At 63.5% G+C, this 15,581-nt stretch overlaps 1 protein-coding gene across 1 annotated transcript; it reads right to left on the bottom strand.

Annotated features, from left to right (window-relative positions):
* Positions 1 to 7,158: 7,158 nt before the first annotated feature.
* On the bottom strand, positions 7,159 to 14,573 carry LOC144929376 (major histocompatibility complex class I-related protein 1-like). Its single transcript, XM_078848722.1, has 8 exons — positions 14,486 to 14,573; positions 12,571 to 12,831; positions 11,688 to 11,963; positions 10,746 to 11,021; positions 10,417 to 10,521; positions 10,107 to 10,139; positions 9,164 to 9,196; positions 7,159 to 8,881 (listed from the first exon to the last, which is right to left on the bottom strand). The coding sequence occupies exons 1-8, from the start codon at positions 14,544 to 14,546 to the stop codon at positions 8,871 to 8,873; spliced, it is 1,056 nt and encodes a 351-aa protein (XP_078704848.1). The 5' UTR covers positions 14,547 to 14,573; the 3' UTR covers positions 7,159 to 8,870.
* Positions 14,574 to 15,581: the final 1,008 nt, after the last annotated feature.

Genomic DNA, 15,581 nt, shown 5'->3' with positions numbered 1-15,581 from the left:
AAGCAGACACCGTGGCCGATGCGCTCCTGACCATTTTCAGCCGAGTGGGGTTCCCCAAGGAAGTCTTGACAGACCAAGGCTCCAACTTCATGTCGGCCCTGCTCCGGTGCTTGTGGGAGAAATGTGGGGTCCGGCACGACTGGGCCTCAGCGTATCACCCCCAGTCCAATGGGCTGGTGGAGAGGTTTAACGGGACGCTAAAGATGATGCTGAAAACCTTTATGAACCAGCACCCGCAGGACTGGGACAAGTACTTACCTCACCTGCTGTTCGCATACAGGGAGGTGCCCCAGGAGTCTACCGGATTTTCGCCTTTCGAACTGTTATATGGCAGGAGGGTGAGGGGCCCCCTGGACCTGATGAGAGACGAATGGGAGGGGAAGGCCACTCCCGATGGAGAGTCAGTGGTGGAGTATGTCCTGATCTTCCGAGAGAGACTGGCTGAACTCATGGGCCTGGCCAGGGAGAATCTGGCCAGAGCCCAGAGGAAGCAGAAGGTCTGGTATGACCGCACGGCACGGGCCCGTGCCTACGCCACCGGGGATCAGGTGATGGTTCTCATCCCAGTGAGAAAGAACAAACTACAGGCCGCCTGGGAGGGCCCTTTCAAGGTCGTCAAGCAGCTCAATGAGGTAAACTATGTGGTGGAGCTGTCAAACCGGGCGCACCACCGCCGGGTGTACCATGTGAATATGATGAAGCCATATTATGCCAGGGGGAATGTGGTGTTGGCCGTGTGTGGACAGTGGGAAGAGCAGGGAGATGACCCTTTAGTAGATCTATTCCCTGGGACCAGAGCTGGTTTCCCCCTGGAAACAATTCCCCTCTCGGATCAGCTAACCCCTGCCCAGCAAGCTGAGGTCAGGGAGGTGCTGCATCCGTACCGACAGCTGTTTTCCAACCAGCCTGGACGCACTAATCTGACTGTCCACCGGGTGCAGACAGGGTCACACCCGCCGATAAGATGCTCCCCCTTCCGAGTCACAGGGAAAACTGCTCAGGACCTGGAAAGAGAGGTCCGGGACATGCTGGCTTTGGGGGTGATCCAGCCATCTGCAAGCCCTTGGGCCTCGCCGGTGGTGCTGGTCCCCAAAAAGGACGGGTCGGTCCGGTTCTGTGTGGACTATCGGAAGCTCAATGCCATCACTGTATCTGATGCCTACCCCATGCCCAGGCCGGACGAGCTCCTAGACAAGCTGGGAGGAGCTCGGTACCTCACCACCATGGACCTTACAAAGGGCTACTGGCAAGTGCCGCTGGATGCAGATGCCCGACTGAAATCGGCCTTTATCACCCCTCTGGGGCTCTATGAGTTCCTGACCCTGCCTTTCGGCCTCAAGGGAGCGCCGGCCACCTTCCAGCGCCTAGTGGACCAGCTCCTGAGGGGGATGGAGAGTTTTGCCGTGGCGTATATTGATGACATCTGTGTCTTTAGCCAGACCTGGGAGGACCACGTGTCCCAGGTTAGACAAGTGCTGGACCGACTCCAGGGGGCTGGGCTGACTGTAAAAGCGGAGAAGTGCAAGGTGGGGATGGCGGAAGTATCTTACCTGGGCCATCGGGTGGGGAGCGGCCGCCTAAAGCCGGAACCAGCCAAGGTGGAGGTGATCAGAGACTGGCCCGCTCCCCACACCAAAAAGCAGGTCCAAGCCTTTATTGGGATGGCAGGATACTACCGAAGATTTGTGCCCCACTTTAGCGCCATCGCCACCCCCATCACGGAGCTATGCAAGAAGGGGAAGCCAGACAAGGTGGTCTGGACCGAGCAGTGCCAGGAGGCTTTCCGGGCGCTGAAGGAGGCTCTGGTCAGTGGCCCAGTTCTGGCAAACCCAGACTTTGACAAGCCCTTTGTGGTGTTCACCGACGCCTCAGACACGGGACTGGGGGCGGTCTTAATGCAGGAGGATGAAAAGGGGGAGAGACACCCCATCGTGTACCTGAGCAAGAAGTTGCTACCCCGGGAGCAACACTACGCGGCCATCGAGAAGGAGTGCCTGGCCATGGTGTGGGCCCTCAAGAAACTAGAGCCCTATCTCTTCGGGCGACACTTCACTGTCTACACCGACCACTCTCCCCTGACCTGGCTGCACCAGATGAAAGGAGCCAACGCCAAGCTCCTGAGATGGAGCCTGCTCCTGCAGGATTACGACATGGACGTGGTCCACGTGAAGGGAAGTGCCAACCTGATAGCGGACGCGCTGTCCCGGAGAGGGGGCCCCGAACTTCCCCAGGTCACTGGTCAGCGTGACCCCGCTCAGTTCAGTCTCGAAGGGGGGAGAGATGTGACGATGTGACTCAGCAGGGAGGGGGGAGTGTTGACCTGGGAATGTGCCCTGGGGATGGGAGACCTGAGAGCCTGTCACCTGAGCCAGGAGGGGGAGGGGGAGGTAACACCTCCGCCCAGGAATGTGAACAGAGGCTGCAGCAGGGAACCTGCTGGGTGGGTTTAGTTTCAGTTTGGGGCTGGGTGGAGGAACACAGGGAACCCCAGGGCTGGGGTCTAAGCTCCCTGCTCCCCCAGAAGGACGTGATTGAGGGGTCCTGGTTGTACCCACAAGCTCTGTTTGGGACTGTTCCTGTTGTCCAATAAACCTTCTGTTTTACTGGCTGGCTGAGAGTCTCAGTGGATCCCAGGAAGAGGGGTGCAGGGCCTGGACTCCCCCACACTCCGTGACAGGCCCCAGCTGTGAGGGGCCGGCCCAGGGTGAGCTTGCTGGTGGCAGGGAGTGCGGGCCGAGGGGGGCGCAGCAGGGAGAGATCCGGGGTGCAGAGGGGCACAGTGTCGGTAGAACAGTCTAGTCGCAGCCCGGCGCTGGGAGGACGGGCTTGTATCTCTGCAGCCAGGCTCGGGGTCCTGTGCAGCGCTGGGTCATTGGGGGCCCTGGGATACACGGGACAGGGAGGGCAGGGAGCAGTGGGAGAGTGCGAGAGGGGAAATATATCAGCTCAAGGCTAAGTGAGGCGTGGTTCCCTGTAGACGAGGGAAGGTGGCTGCAGGTTAACTGGAGCACCTGCGGTCAATTAAGGCCTTGTTAGGAACCTCATAAACCCCCCTGCTTCGGGCAGACAGAGAGAGAGGAGGAAGGAGAGGGGACTGGAGCTTAGAGGGGTGCTCTGAGACCTGGAAAATCAGAGAACTGAAGTAAGGGGGGACCCTGCCCAGGAGGGGAGGGAGATGCCCTTCCCCAGTGTCTAAGGACTCCAGGTTCCCCAGCCAAGGGGGATGAGGGTGAGAACTCGCAGGGGCTGAGAGGAGCTGGGGCTCAAGCAAACCCAGACCCCTCCCCTGCTTCCCTCCTTTACCACCTTCCTGGGCCACTAGCGGGGCCATCAATGCCCCAAGAACAGGGGCAAAGGGTGGCATCTTAGCTTCCCCGCCAAGAAAAGCGCCGGACCCACTAGAGGAACTTCGGCCATCTTATCAACCCCAAAGCCGCGGCTCCGGGATCCCTCTTGTTATCTAACAGGGAGGAAAATGGAACCAAAATCTGTTTCCTGGAGCGAGTGGGGGGTTGGGGCAGCCCCACAGGGACACAGGTGGGGTAGGGGACAGGAACAAAGGGGATTATTATTGAGGAACACAGGGATTGCTACACTGGATCAGATCCCATGTCCACTTAGCCCAAGCTCCCGTCTGCCCCGGTGACCAGCGCCAGCCAGGGCAGAGCGAGGAGCAGAGCCCGCAGGAGCAGCTGTGGGACAAAATCTGCCCTGTGATTGTCAGAGATTGGCTCAGGCCCTGCGGTGTGAGGTCTGACATCCCTGCCCATTGTCAGCATGAACTAGTCCAGCTCTGGAGATTCTGTGAGCCACAGAAATGGCCAACGCCTTTGTGAGTTTTACTTAGTTCTTGGGCTCAGTGACGTCCTGTGGCAGTGAGTTCCACAAGCTAATTACACAGTGTGTTGGAGAATATTGTATTTTATCAACGCTTCCCAAGCAAGTCTGCCAACCTTCTCCATCAGGTCCCTCTTGAGACGTCACCTCTTCATATGCGCTATAACCAGCCCCACATGTTAAAACATCATGAATTACACACCCTAAAAATCATGAGATTGGCTAAAGAATCATGAGATTTACAAAAATGGAGGGGGGGGGCTTATTTGGTTTCTGAGTCTTTTGGGTTTGTGGTTTTAAGCTTTTCTTTGCAATCAGCAGGGTGAGACGTGCTTTACAAAAAATAACCAAGCTGAAATTCTCCCCTACTCCCAGGACTCCAGCAGCTGGGATTTTACACCAAACCCCCAAATATCACGAGACTTGTGACAAAATTGTGAGAGCTGGCAACACTGTGACCCACTGCTGTAGCCTCTCAGCCCCTCCTTGTGGGGTCCTGCCCTTTAGCCTGTCAGCTCGTCCGGGCAGGGGCTGGCGGTCCGATGTGGTTGTCCCGCACAACAGGGCCTGCGCTGGGCTCTGGCCTTTTGGAGTGACCGCAGTGGAAAATCCGACTCCCTTGGAGCAGCAGAAGTAGCTCAGGGTTGCAGCCCTCCTGCCGTTGCTAGCGCGCCTTGCATCCCGAAGGGCCTCACAGACCACGCACAGCACACGCAGCCCCGTGGAAATGCAGCCATCTCTGGGGGAGAGTGCATCGGCCAGACACTCGGTGGAAACGCTGGCCAAGGACAGTGGGGGCAAACCCCTGCTCCTATGGAAAGTGCCTTGGGGGATCTGTAATATCCATGCAGGTGGCTGGGGAGGTCGGGTCTCCCCCAGGGACCCCCACGCACTGACCTGTCTGGTGGTCCAGCCTTGGGAGCTCCATTACAGCCCTGGGGAGACTGTGTGTCTCTGGGCCAGGGGAACATCAGCCCCCCACTCGCTGGGGGTCATGCTGCATCCACAGGGACCTTATCCCAGGCACCAGCATGACCCGATGTCACGGAGTCCCTGGGCGATGCTCTGGAACTGCTCCCCATGAAGCCAGTCAGGACTCTGGGGTAGTCGCCTTCCTGTGAGCAGCCTGTCTTCAGGACACACAGCTCACCCGGCTCCACCTTCCTGGGTCTGACCTCGGAGCATTCAGCCTCCTCTGCCCCTCCGTGCGCTTCCCCCAGCGAGTCCGCTCAGGAGGGGCTCCTGGGGAAGCCAGAGGGTCCTGCCCCCCAACTCCGCAGTCAGACGGGACTCTCAGCCAGCCAGTAAAACAGAAGGTTTATTAGACGACAGGAACATGGTCTAAAACAGAGCTTGCAGGTGCAGAGAACGGGACCCCTCAGCTGGGTCCATTTTGGGGGGCAGTGAGCCAGACAACCACGTCTGCACTTCACTCCATGTCCCAGCCAGCCCCAAACTGAAACCCCCTCCAGCCCCTCCTCCTCTGGGCTTTGTTCCTTTCCCGGGCCAGGTGGTCACCTGATTCCTTTGCTCTCCAACCCTTTAGCTCTCACCTTGCAGGGGGGAAGGGCCCAGGCCATCAGTTGCCAGGAAACAGGGTGTCGGCCATTCTCTGTGTCCAGACCCCTGCACACACCTGCCCTCTAGGGCTCTGCAATGATCATACACCCTTACTCCACCCCCTAGATACTTAAGAACTGCCTAGGGGAAACTGAGGCACCCTCACACTATTCAGAGGAAACATTAAGAACAGTCCCTCTTCGTCACACCTGACCCCCCCACCCCAGCCTGCGTTTCTGCCCCCAGATGCCCCATGCCCAGCTAGTGCCCCAGGGTGAACGTGGCAGGGCAGGCGGGCGAGGAGCAGGGGATTTCTCTAGATTTCACTGTGCAGGGGATTTCTCTGTCCCAGCTGCCCTGAGCCCAGCTCCCCTCCCAGCCGGAGGAAGGCCCAGGCTGGGCTAGGGCGAGGCAGGACGAGGCAGCAGCCCCCTCTGGAGCCCAGCGAGGGAAGGTTTCTCCTCTCCCGGGTGATTTCTCGGAAAGGGCCTGGCTCACGGGTACACAATAAAGCGGCTGCGGGCTCCTTCTAGTGGCTAATCAGGGCAGGTTGTTTGCTGGGTCTGTAGCCAGGAAATCCCCTGCTGGCCTGGGCCCAGCTGGCGAGGAAATGCGGGGGGGCAATGCCACGTGGAGCAGCAAACTGGCCCCGGCTGGCTCAACCTGGGGGTATTTAACCCCAATCTGCCCTGCCCCGGAGACTGGCAGGAGCGGCCCATGGGCTGGGGCGGGTTATGGCTGCGGCACAAGCTGGAATGAGCCACCCCGGCCCAGGGCAACGTGTCAGCGAATATGAGCCGCATGAAGTAGGTGCGAACACAGCGCTGAGCTGATCTGGATTAGCTGCTCCCAGAGTGCCGTCTGATTAGGGGTAGCTGGGTCTGTGCCTCTGGGCCCTGCTCAGAGCCAGATCAGCTGGGCGTGAGCCTCCCCCAGAGTAAGTGAGGTGCGTTAATTGGCAGCTCAGATCCAGGTGTACGGCATCCCTGCCCTGCCGGGCACAAGGGGATTTGCACCCCGTCCCCAGGCAGGCTGCATGCTCTTCTCTAGGGGGCCCTGTACAGCCCCCCGTAGCTGTGAGCTGAGACGCCCAGCCGCATAGGGGCCCAGCCAATGGGGCGTGTGTGGATGCTGAGTGGGAAGCAGGCTGGTGCCGGAAACCCATCCACAGGGCAGGGCAGGGCAGGGCAGGGCAGGGCAGGGTCCAGTTCTGCGGGTGCAACGTTGTCAGCCCCGGGCATTTGAACCCCAGGGGTCGGGCCCCCCAAAACCACGAGTTTGTAAAAAGTTCCGAAAGGTGCGTTTGTGTTCGCCTGCGGGCTGTGAGCCGGGGACGGGGGGGTGTTGTGGTGGGGGGGTTTCATCCACGCCGCACAGCGGGAGACGGAGCATAGCCAGGACCGATGGGCCAGCCCTCCCGCTGGGGTAACTCAGCTCCATCGCCCCCGGCCTGGCCATGCTGATCTCCACCCGCTGAGGAGCCCGCCCCGAGAGCCCTGCGGGGGGGTCGCCGAGGAGGGAGGCTGGATCCGTAACTGCGAGGGGTCAGAAATCACCAGCCAGGCCCCCTGACATTTTGAGATCAGCTTAAAAAACCCAGGGAGGTTTTTCAAAATCCTGGTTCTGTTTAAATACCCTTCGGGTTCGAGCCCTTAGGGGTGTTGTGGTTGCCAGGTGCCAGCAGGGCTAGAAACCACCCAACAAAAATTCGGTGCATTCAGAAGTGCGGCCGATCAAATGCTGGGAACGGGGCGACTTCAATGAACTGCGTGGGGAGGAAACGGCCAAACGAGCCGTTCCGTCGTTACCGCCTGACGCGGCCGAATGTCACTTCCACGAGGTAAAAACAGATTTCAGAAGAGCAGCCCTGTGAGTCTGTATCCGCAAAAAGAACAGGGGGACTTGTGGCACCTTAGAGATGAACCAGTTTATTTGAGCATGAGCTTTCGTGAGCTACAGCTCACTGCACCGGATGCACCAGGTCGTTCGGTTCATTTCGTGTCGACTTTTATAGCGAATGAAAAGGTGATTTTAACAGCAGGCATAACAGTCTCCAGCTGGTCTGTCTCACGCCGGCGGGAACCCAGACAGCAGCTGCCAGGCCCCTGGCCGCGGACACGGCACAGAACCCGCAGCTGCCGGCCCAGGGGCCGCCCAGAGCCCCCGCGCCGGCCGTGCACAGCCAGGGCAGGACACGGAAAGGGCCGTGTCTGTATCCCTGTGACAACGCACACGGCAGAGCGAGGAGTTTGTGCCCGGTTCTGGGGCAGTGACGGCAGCGGGTCAGAGCCAGGGAAACGTCTGAGCCCGGTTCTGCGGGTCCCCCCAGTGCGGCCAGCGCCAGGACCCTCCCCCTCCCCGCTGGGTGCTGGGACAAACAGTCTTCAAAGTGCTTTAAACAGAGACTAACGGTGACAGCAGGGAGCAGTGACCTGGGCATGTGGCAGGGGAGTTTCCCTGGGAGACCTGAGAGCCTGTCACCTGAGCAGGGGTGGGGGGAAGGTGACACCTCTGCCCAGGAATGTGGACGGAGGCTGCAGGAGGGGGCCTGCTCGGGGGGGTTTAGTTTCAGTTTGGGGCTGGGTGGAGGAACTCAGGGAACCCCAGGGCTGGGGTCTAAGCTCCCTGCCCCCCAGAAGGACTTGACTGAGGGGTCCTGGGGGTACCCACAAGCTCTGTTTTGGACTGTGTTCCTGTTGTCCAATAAACCTTCTGTTTTACTGGCTGGCTGAGAGTCCCAGTGAATCCCAGGAAGAGGGGTGCAGGCCACGGACTCCCCCACACTCCGTGACATTAACACACACATCCTCTGGGCCAAAGCCCTGTAACAGGCACCCTCACAACCCCCCCAGGGCAGGAACGAAAGTATTTTCCCTATTTTCAAGAAGGGGAAACTGAGGCACAGAACAGGGATGGGAATCACACAGCGAGCCAGCAGCAGAGCTGGGAATAGGACCCAGGAGTCCTGGCTCCCAGACCACGCTGATCCTACCAGCAGGGACTTCCATGCTGCACCGAGGGAGCACAGGGCACCCGAAGTCCAGCTCCCACGAGGCACTGCGGCAGCTTCGCTGCATGGAATTTTGTGGTTTTCAACCAAAAGTTCAGTTTTTGGCCCAAAATTGAGATTTTTCCATGTGAAGAACCCTTGCACCCCAGAGATACGGAGGCCGCGGTCCCTGCCCCGAGGGGCTTACACACTAAATAAACCATGCAGTGAATGGGGTTGGCTGTGCCCATCAGGGCTGGCCAGTTTGCGTCCCGTGGCCAACACTTAGAGCACAGGGCAGGCAGCCCCCCGGCAGTGGGTCCCAGGGAGGCTGGAGGTTCAGGAGACGTGGGGCTGTTCACCAAAGCACCAGGCACAGCTCCAAGGCCCTACGCAAGGAGTAACAGGGAGATAACGCTGAGGAGAGGTGGGGATCAGTCAGTCCGTGTCTTCACAGTCTGGATTCTCCTCCGGCTCCGACCGGCTACGTTAGAGCTGCAGGAGGGAGACACGGGAGAGTCAGGGTCTACCCCGAACCACGTCTGAACGGGTCAGAGAGGGGCTGGCACTGGGGGGCTCCCCTTGGGGCCACTGCCCAGAGAGACCACCCCAAACTCTCCCCCTCCCAGAGACACCCTCTCTGCAGAGGGGAGATGGACCCGGCCCTGCACTCAGCACCCCGGCATGAAGCTCAGGGCTGGTTTGTAGGAGGTGCCAGGCCTGGGGTCTCCACCGAGCCCCCGGTGACTCCCCTGGGACAGAGTCCCCACCACGTACCGGTGATGGAGCTGTCCGATCCATGCTCGCTGGCTGTGGGGGGAGAAGGGAAGGGAGTCAGTGTCTGGCGGCGTTTGATGCGGTCCCCTGGGCGCAGCCCCCCACCCCCCAGCCCCACGGAGAACAAATGGGGGCTGATCAGATTGCAACACAGAGGCAAAGAAATGGCCCATCCCCGACAGGGAAGGCGGGCTGGGGCCAGCAGGCCAGCCATAGGGGCCAACCACGGGCAGGGCCAGGCAGACCCAGCTGTAGGGTAATAATCCCCACAATGCACCGGGGCTGGATGTGCGGAGCACCCCAGGCTGGTCCAGCCCTGAGGATCTCACGGTGCGATGCCAGACCGAAGTACCCGGCTCCACGCACCCCCCCAGCCCTTCTGCAGCACCAGTCACGGCAGAGACCCGGGACCTCAGCGTGTGCTAATGGGGGGCAGTTAAAGTCTCGGGGGCTGCTAACATCAGCCCCCTTCACCGAGTCCAAGGCCAGAAGGCACCATCTCATCCCTGTCCTGTATAGCCCGGGCCAGCGACCGGCCCCACAATGATCCCCAGAGCAGATCCGGGAGCAAACACCCCCCTGGTGAGCTAAGCACGGCCAGCGACAGAGAATTGCCCTGGCCTGCAGCCAGCTGTTCCAGGGGTTAATCCCCCCCACCCCCAGGCAGGCCCTGACACCTGATTTCCAGGCTGCATTTGGGGAAGGTGCATGGGAGCGAACCTCCCACCAGGGGCCCCGGGGATTGGGTGTGGGGTTCGGGTTTCAGGGAGACCCATAGGACAGCGACCGTCCCGGCAGGCCCAGCGCCCTTGGGCCGTTCGTGGTGCCCGGACCCTGCTCCCCAGCTCGCCCCACACCGCACAGCTCGGCGCCGAGGACAGGCCGGTCTCCGTGGGGGGGACATGGACAGGGACCGGCCCGGCGCGGGGGTCGTCTCACTCACCCAGTGCCGGCGAGTACAGATCCGCCTTGGGCCCTGCGGGGAGAAGGCAGGTTTCAGCGAGGGCAAGAGCCGGCTCTGGTCGCTCTCTGGGGCCCGGCCCAGCACGGACACTTGGAGTCGGGGTCCCCGGATAAACCCAGCACGCAGGGAGGGGACCAAAGACACCCCAGGGTGAACGGCCGGCTCCCTCCCTGAGTCCCCCATCAGTGTCCCTGCCAGCCCCCCTGTGGGGCAGGCCCACGGCTCCAGTGCTGGGGCTGCACCGCAGGGCGAGGGGCAGCCCGGGGGTCCCCCCGCCCCGGCTCCGTACCTGACTGCCTCCTCCTCCAGGCCAGGCCGACCAGCACGGCGACCGCCCCCAGGGCCAGGATCGCGCCCGCCACCACCAGGACCAGCCACGAGTCGGACAGTGGCTCTGTGTCGGGGACAGGACAGTGGCTGAAGGGAACCCGGCGAGACCCCACAGACCCCACTTCCCTGCTCCCCCATCAGCACCCCATAACCCCCCTCTCCCAGCACAGGGGTCAGTCACCCGCTCCCCCATCAGTGCCCCATAGCCCCCTCCTCCATCACAGGGTCAGTCCCCGGTGCCCACAAGGGGGATCACCCCCCCCCAACACCCTCCTCCCCCGGCCTCACCCCACACGGCGATGAGCGGGTCAGCCAGGCTCTCGTGCTCCACACGGCAGCGGTACAGGCCTCTCTCCCGGGGGTCGATCTCCACCGTGGCCCAGGCGTGGTAGGTCCCGTCCCCGTTGGGCAGGACCCCCCCTCGCCGCGGCCCCTGCTCGCTGCTCCCCCCGTGTCTCAGCCAGCTTACGGCGATGTCCCGGGGGTAGAAGCCGTGGGCCCGGCAGGAGAGGGTGGTGGGGCCGCCGGGGGTGTCTCTGCTGGTGACCCGCACAACCGGGCGCTCTGGGGAGACGAGGGGGCAGAGGGGGAGCTGCAGGGTCATGGCCAGTGAGCAGCACCCGGGTCCCCCCAGCCATTACCAGCACCCGCCCCAGCGTCCCTCCCTTGGCCCGGATGGGGACACAGACCCGGAGTGAGGGGCCCCGGGGATCCCTGGGGCAGGGGTGTCCCCTAATGGGGAGTCAGGGAGCATCAGGGATGTCCCTGCCTCCAGCCCCACGGCCCTGAGGGCGGCCCTCCCCCTCCCACCCAGCACCCCCGCCCTTCCCCTGCCTCGTCAGAACCCCCTATTATCCACCCAGTCCCCCTGCCCTCCCCCTCCCCCCAGCGCCCCCCCCTCACCCAGCCCGGCCAGCACCCCCTACCCTCACCCCGCCCCCCGCCCTCTCCCCGCCCCTGAGAGCCCCCCAGCGCCCTCACCCCGCCTGGCCAACGCCCCCCGGCGCCCTCTCCCCGCCTCCCCGCGCCCCCCGCCCTCTCCCCGCCCCCCCAGCGCCCCCCACTCTCACCCCGCCTGGCCAGCGCCCCCCGGCGCCCTCTCCCCGCGCCCCCCGCCCTCCCCCCACCCCCCCAGCGCCCCCCACTCTCACCCCGCCTGGCCAGCGCCCCCCGGCGCCCTCTCCCCGCCCCCCCAACGCCCCCCACCCCCCCAGCGCCCCCCACTCTCACCCCGCCTGGCCAGCGCCCCCTGCCCGAGCTGCAGGTAGCGTTGCAGGGCCTCGCCGCACTCCCGCTCCAGGAAGTGCCGATAATACTGCAGGGCGACCGGGTCCCCATTCCACCAGCGCTGGGTGGCCTCGGCCTCCCGGGCGGGAGCTTCCCAGCGGTGCCGGGCGGCGTCGTAGATCAGGAAGTCGCCCCCGTCGTAGCCAAAGCGCCGGAAGCCCCCGGTGCTGCCGTCGGCCCGGATCTCGCAGCCGTAGGCGTACTGGAAGATGTGGAAGCCTGGGCGGGGCAGAGCCGGGGGGGTTGGGACGGGGACCCCACGGAGCCAGGACCACGGCTGGGTCTGCGACCGACCCCTCCCTGGATCCCCCCCAGAGCCTGCTGGGCAGGGAGCCTGCCCCTCTCCAGGGGCCCTGCCCTGCGTCCCCCTCAGTGCCAGCCCTCCCCTGCCCCCGCGGGGTCCTTGCTGGGCAGGGCTGCATGGACCTTGGTTCTGATCCGGGCATTCCCGGGAACAGAGAGGGGTGTAGGGAGCCCTGGCCCACTGGGGGCGCGGCACAGACCCAGTGAGAGATGGCCCCTGCCCCCAAACAGCTCACAGGGCAAAGAGACAAGAGACCAGAGGGGAAACTGAGGCACAGAGAGGTGAACTGACTTGGCTAAGGTCACTCAGCAGGTCAGGGGAAAAGAGCTGGGGCTAGAACCCAGGAGTCCTGGCTCCCAGCCCCCACCCCCTCTCCAACCCGCTAGACCCCACTCCCTTCCCAGAGCTGGGGGACAGAACCCAGGAGTCCTGGGTCCCAGAGCAGCGCTCCAGGTCCCCTCCCTCCCCCTCCTCGACCCCAGTGCCCCCGGCCCCTCTGCCCACGGGCGGGCGCCGACTCACCCCTGCTCTGGTTGTAGAGGTGAAGGTGGGTCCGCACCTTGCCCCGGAAGCAGGCCTGTCGCACCTTGTGGACGCGGTTCTCCTGCTCCCAGACCTCGGGCTGGGCCGCCTGCATCCAGGGCGCCCGGGGCCGCATCTGCTGGGCCTCGCCGTCGTACTCCACGAACCGCTGCCCGTCCACGTAGCCGGCCACGGTGAACTCGGGCACCCCCGGGCCGGGCTCCGAGACGGCCGTCAGGAAGTATTGCAGGGAGTGCGACCCTGCGGGGGAGGGGGAACGGAGGTGTTAGCAGGATCTGTCTGCACCCCCCTCCCCAAACGCCGGGAGAGCAGTCCCCACAGCTCCACAGAGACCCCCCCAAAACCCCCCAATGTAATTGTAAGGGGGATTGACGCACAGCGCACTCATTTCCTTAAGCACAGAGCAAACAGGGAATCACCAGCATCTGGGGGCACTGCAGGGCACCTGACACACAGTAGGGAGTGAACAGCCGAGCTGAGAATGGGGCAGAGGGTGTGTGTGTGGGCACGGACGCTGCACACACACACATGCATGCCCAGCAGGGAGGGAGGGAGGGACAGACACACACAGCCAGTGGACAGATGGACAGACACACGGAGATCCCTTCCCCAGCACCGCAGGGCAGCCCTGCCACCGCACGGCCCATGAGCCCCGACTCCCTAGGCCAGGCAGAGAGCTGCAGGGAGAGTGGAGGGGGGATGGGGCAGATGTGGGGCGACAACAGTGGGGAGGAGGTCGCTGTCACAGCTGAGCGTGGCCACGTCTGGCCCCAGCCCAATGACATCACCCTCGGGGGGTGGGTCTGGCCCCAACTCCCCAGTGAGCTCCCAGCCCCCTACAACTCACCCACTATCCACTGGCACCCCAGACTGCTGCCAGGTGCTCCCCGACCTGGGCAGTACCTCCCATCCCTCCCCCAATACCATGGGAAATATACCACTGCGCCCTCCCCGTGGCAGAGAAATATCCCCCAGAGCCAGGGAGAGAACCCAGGAGTCCTGGCTCCCAGCCCCCCCCGCTCTAACCCACTGGACCCCACTCCCCTCCCAGAGCTGGGGAGAGAACCCAGGAGTCCTGGCTCCCAACCCCCGCTGCTCTAACCCACTAGCCCCCACTCCCCTCCCAGAGCTGGGGAGAGAACCCAGGAGTCCTGGCTCCCAACCCCCGCTGCTCTAACCCACTAGCCCCCACTCCCCTCCCAGAGCTGGGGAGAGAACCCAGGAGTCCTGGCTCTCAGCCCCCCCTGCTCTAACCCACTAGCCCCCACTCCCCTCCCAGAGCTGGGGAGAGAACCCAGGAGTCCTGGCTCTCAGCCCCCCCTGCTCTAACCCACCAGCCCCCACTCCCATCCCAGAGCTGGGGAGAGAACCCAGGAGTCCTGGCTCCCAACCCCCGCTGCTCTAACCCACTAGCCCCCACTCCCCTCCCAGAGCTGGGGAGAGAACCCAGGAGTCCTGGCTCTCAGCCCCCCCTGCTCTAACCCACTAGCCCCCACTCCCCTCCCAGAGCTGGGGAGAGAACCCAGGAGTCCTGGCTCTCAGCCCCCCCTGCTCTAACCCACCAGCCCCCACTCCCATCCCAGAGCTGGGGAGAGAACCCAGGTGTCCTGGCTCCCAGCCCCCGCTGCTCTAACCCACCAGCCCCCACTCCCCTCTCAGACCTGGGGAGAGAACCCAGGAGTCCTGGCTCCCAACCCCCCCTGCTCTAACCCACCAGCCCCCACCCCCATCCCAGACCTGGGGAGAGAACCCAGGAGTCCTGGCTCCCAGCCCCCCCTGCTCTAACCCACCAGCCCCCACTCCCCTCCCAGAGCTGGGGAGAGAACCCAGGAGTCCTGGCTCCCAGCCCCCACTCCTGGGGGAGGGGTTAACCCCCCCGTTTGCCCCTACTCACGTGACTCAGCGCCCCCCAGCAGGAGGGGGAGGAGGAGGAGGAGGCTGCCTGGGCCCCCCATGCCGTGTGGGGCGCGATCCCGCTGTGCTGTGTGGGGCGGGGGGGGGGGCTGATGTCGGCCCCGGGAGCCGCCCCCCCGCGGGGATTGGGCACCACGGGCGTGTCCTGCCCATTGCGACAGACCCACGCGGCCGGGCCAGGGAGGAAGTGAGATTCCGGCACAGCTGGGGGGCAGCCCCGGGACCCCCCGCCCCCATCCAGCCCCACCCAGACACGGGGTCCCGGGGCCTCCCCGCACCCCGCACTTCAGTTACAGAGTCACAGAGATGGGGGGAGAGAACTGAACCCTCCGTGCTCAGGCAGGACACACACCAGCCCCCCCGCCCCCCCAATGAGCTGCCCCCCACCTGCTCACATGACCCACCTGCCCCTCAGCCTGCCCCCTGCGCTGCCAGGGGGCGTTTTCCAAAATGATTTAGGAGCCTTAGTCCTGGAGAGAACCCAGGCGTCCTGGCTCCCAGCCCCCCCTGCTCTAACCCACTGGACCCCACTCCCATCCCAGAGCTGGGGAGAGAACCCAGGAGTCCTGGCTCCCAGCCCCCCCTGCTCTAACCCACTGGACCCCACTCCCATCCCAGAGCTGGGGAGAGAACCCAGGAGTCCTGGCTCCCAGCCCCCCCATGTTAACCTTTCAGAGCCCCCCGGGGGGGTTAGCGCCCTAGTGTGGGATCTCCATAGCTAGTAACTCCTTTGAAATCGACAGGAGTCAGGCCCCAAACCTGCTTCAACCCCTTCGAACCCCCCCCCTTTGTAAATCTGACCCTAAAACCCCTTGGAAATGGGGCTCCTCCTCCAACCACTTGGCCCCTTAACTCCCCTGCCCCCCCCCCGCCTTTAATCCTCGCCCTGCCGGTGTCCTCCTTCCCCACTGACCCATCCTATCGCTCCAGGCCCTGCCTCCGGGCCTCTCTCGGGGTTTTAGCCTGCTGCCCGTCACCCTGGCATCCGGGCACCTTCCACACAAACTCAACAGCAAGTAACAAAGCTCCTGGTGGATTGTGGGGAGACTCTGCTCCACATTGGCCCCGCAGCCGGT

This window comes from Lepidochelys kempii, chromosome 14 (assembly GCF_965140285.1).
Source record: "Lepidochelys kempii isolate rLepKem1 chromosome 14, rLepKem1.hap1, whole genome shotgun sequence".
Lineage (NCBI taxonomy): Eukaryota > Metazoa > Chordata > Testudines > Cheloniidae > Lepidochelys > Lepidochelys kempii.
This window is presented reverse-complemented; position numbering and strand designations above follow the sequence as displayed.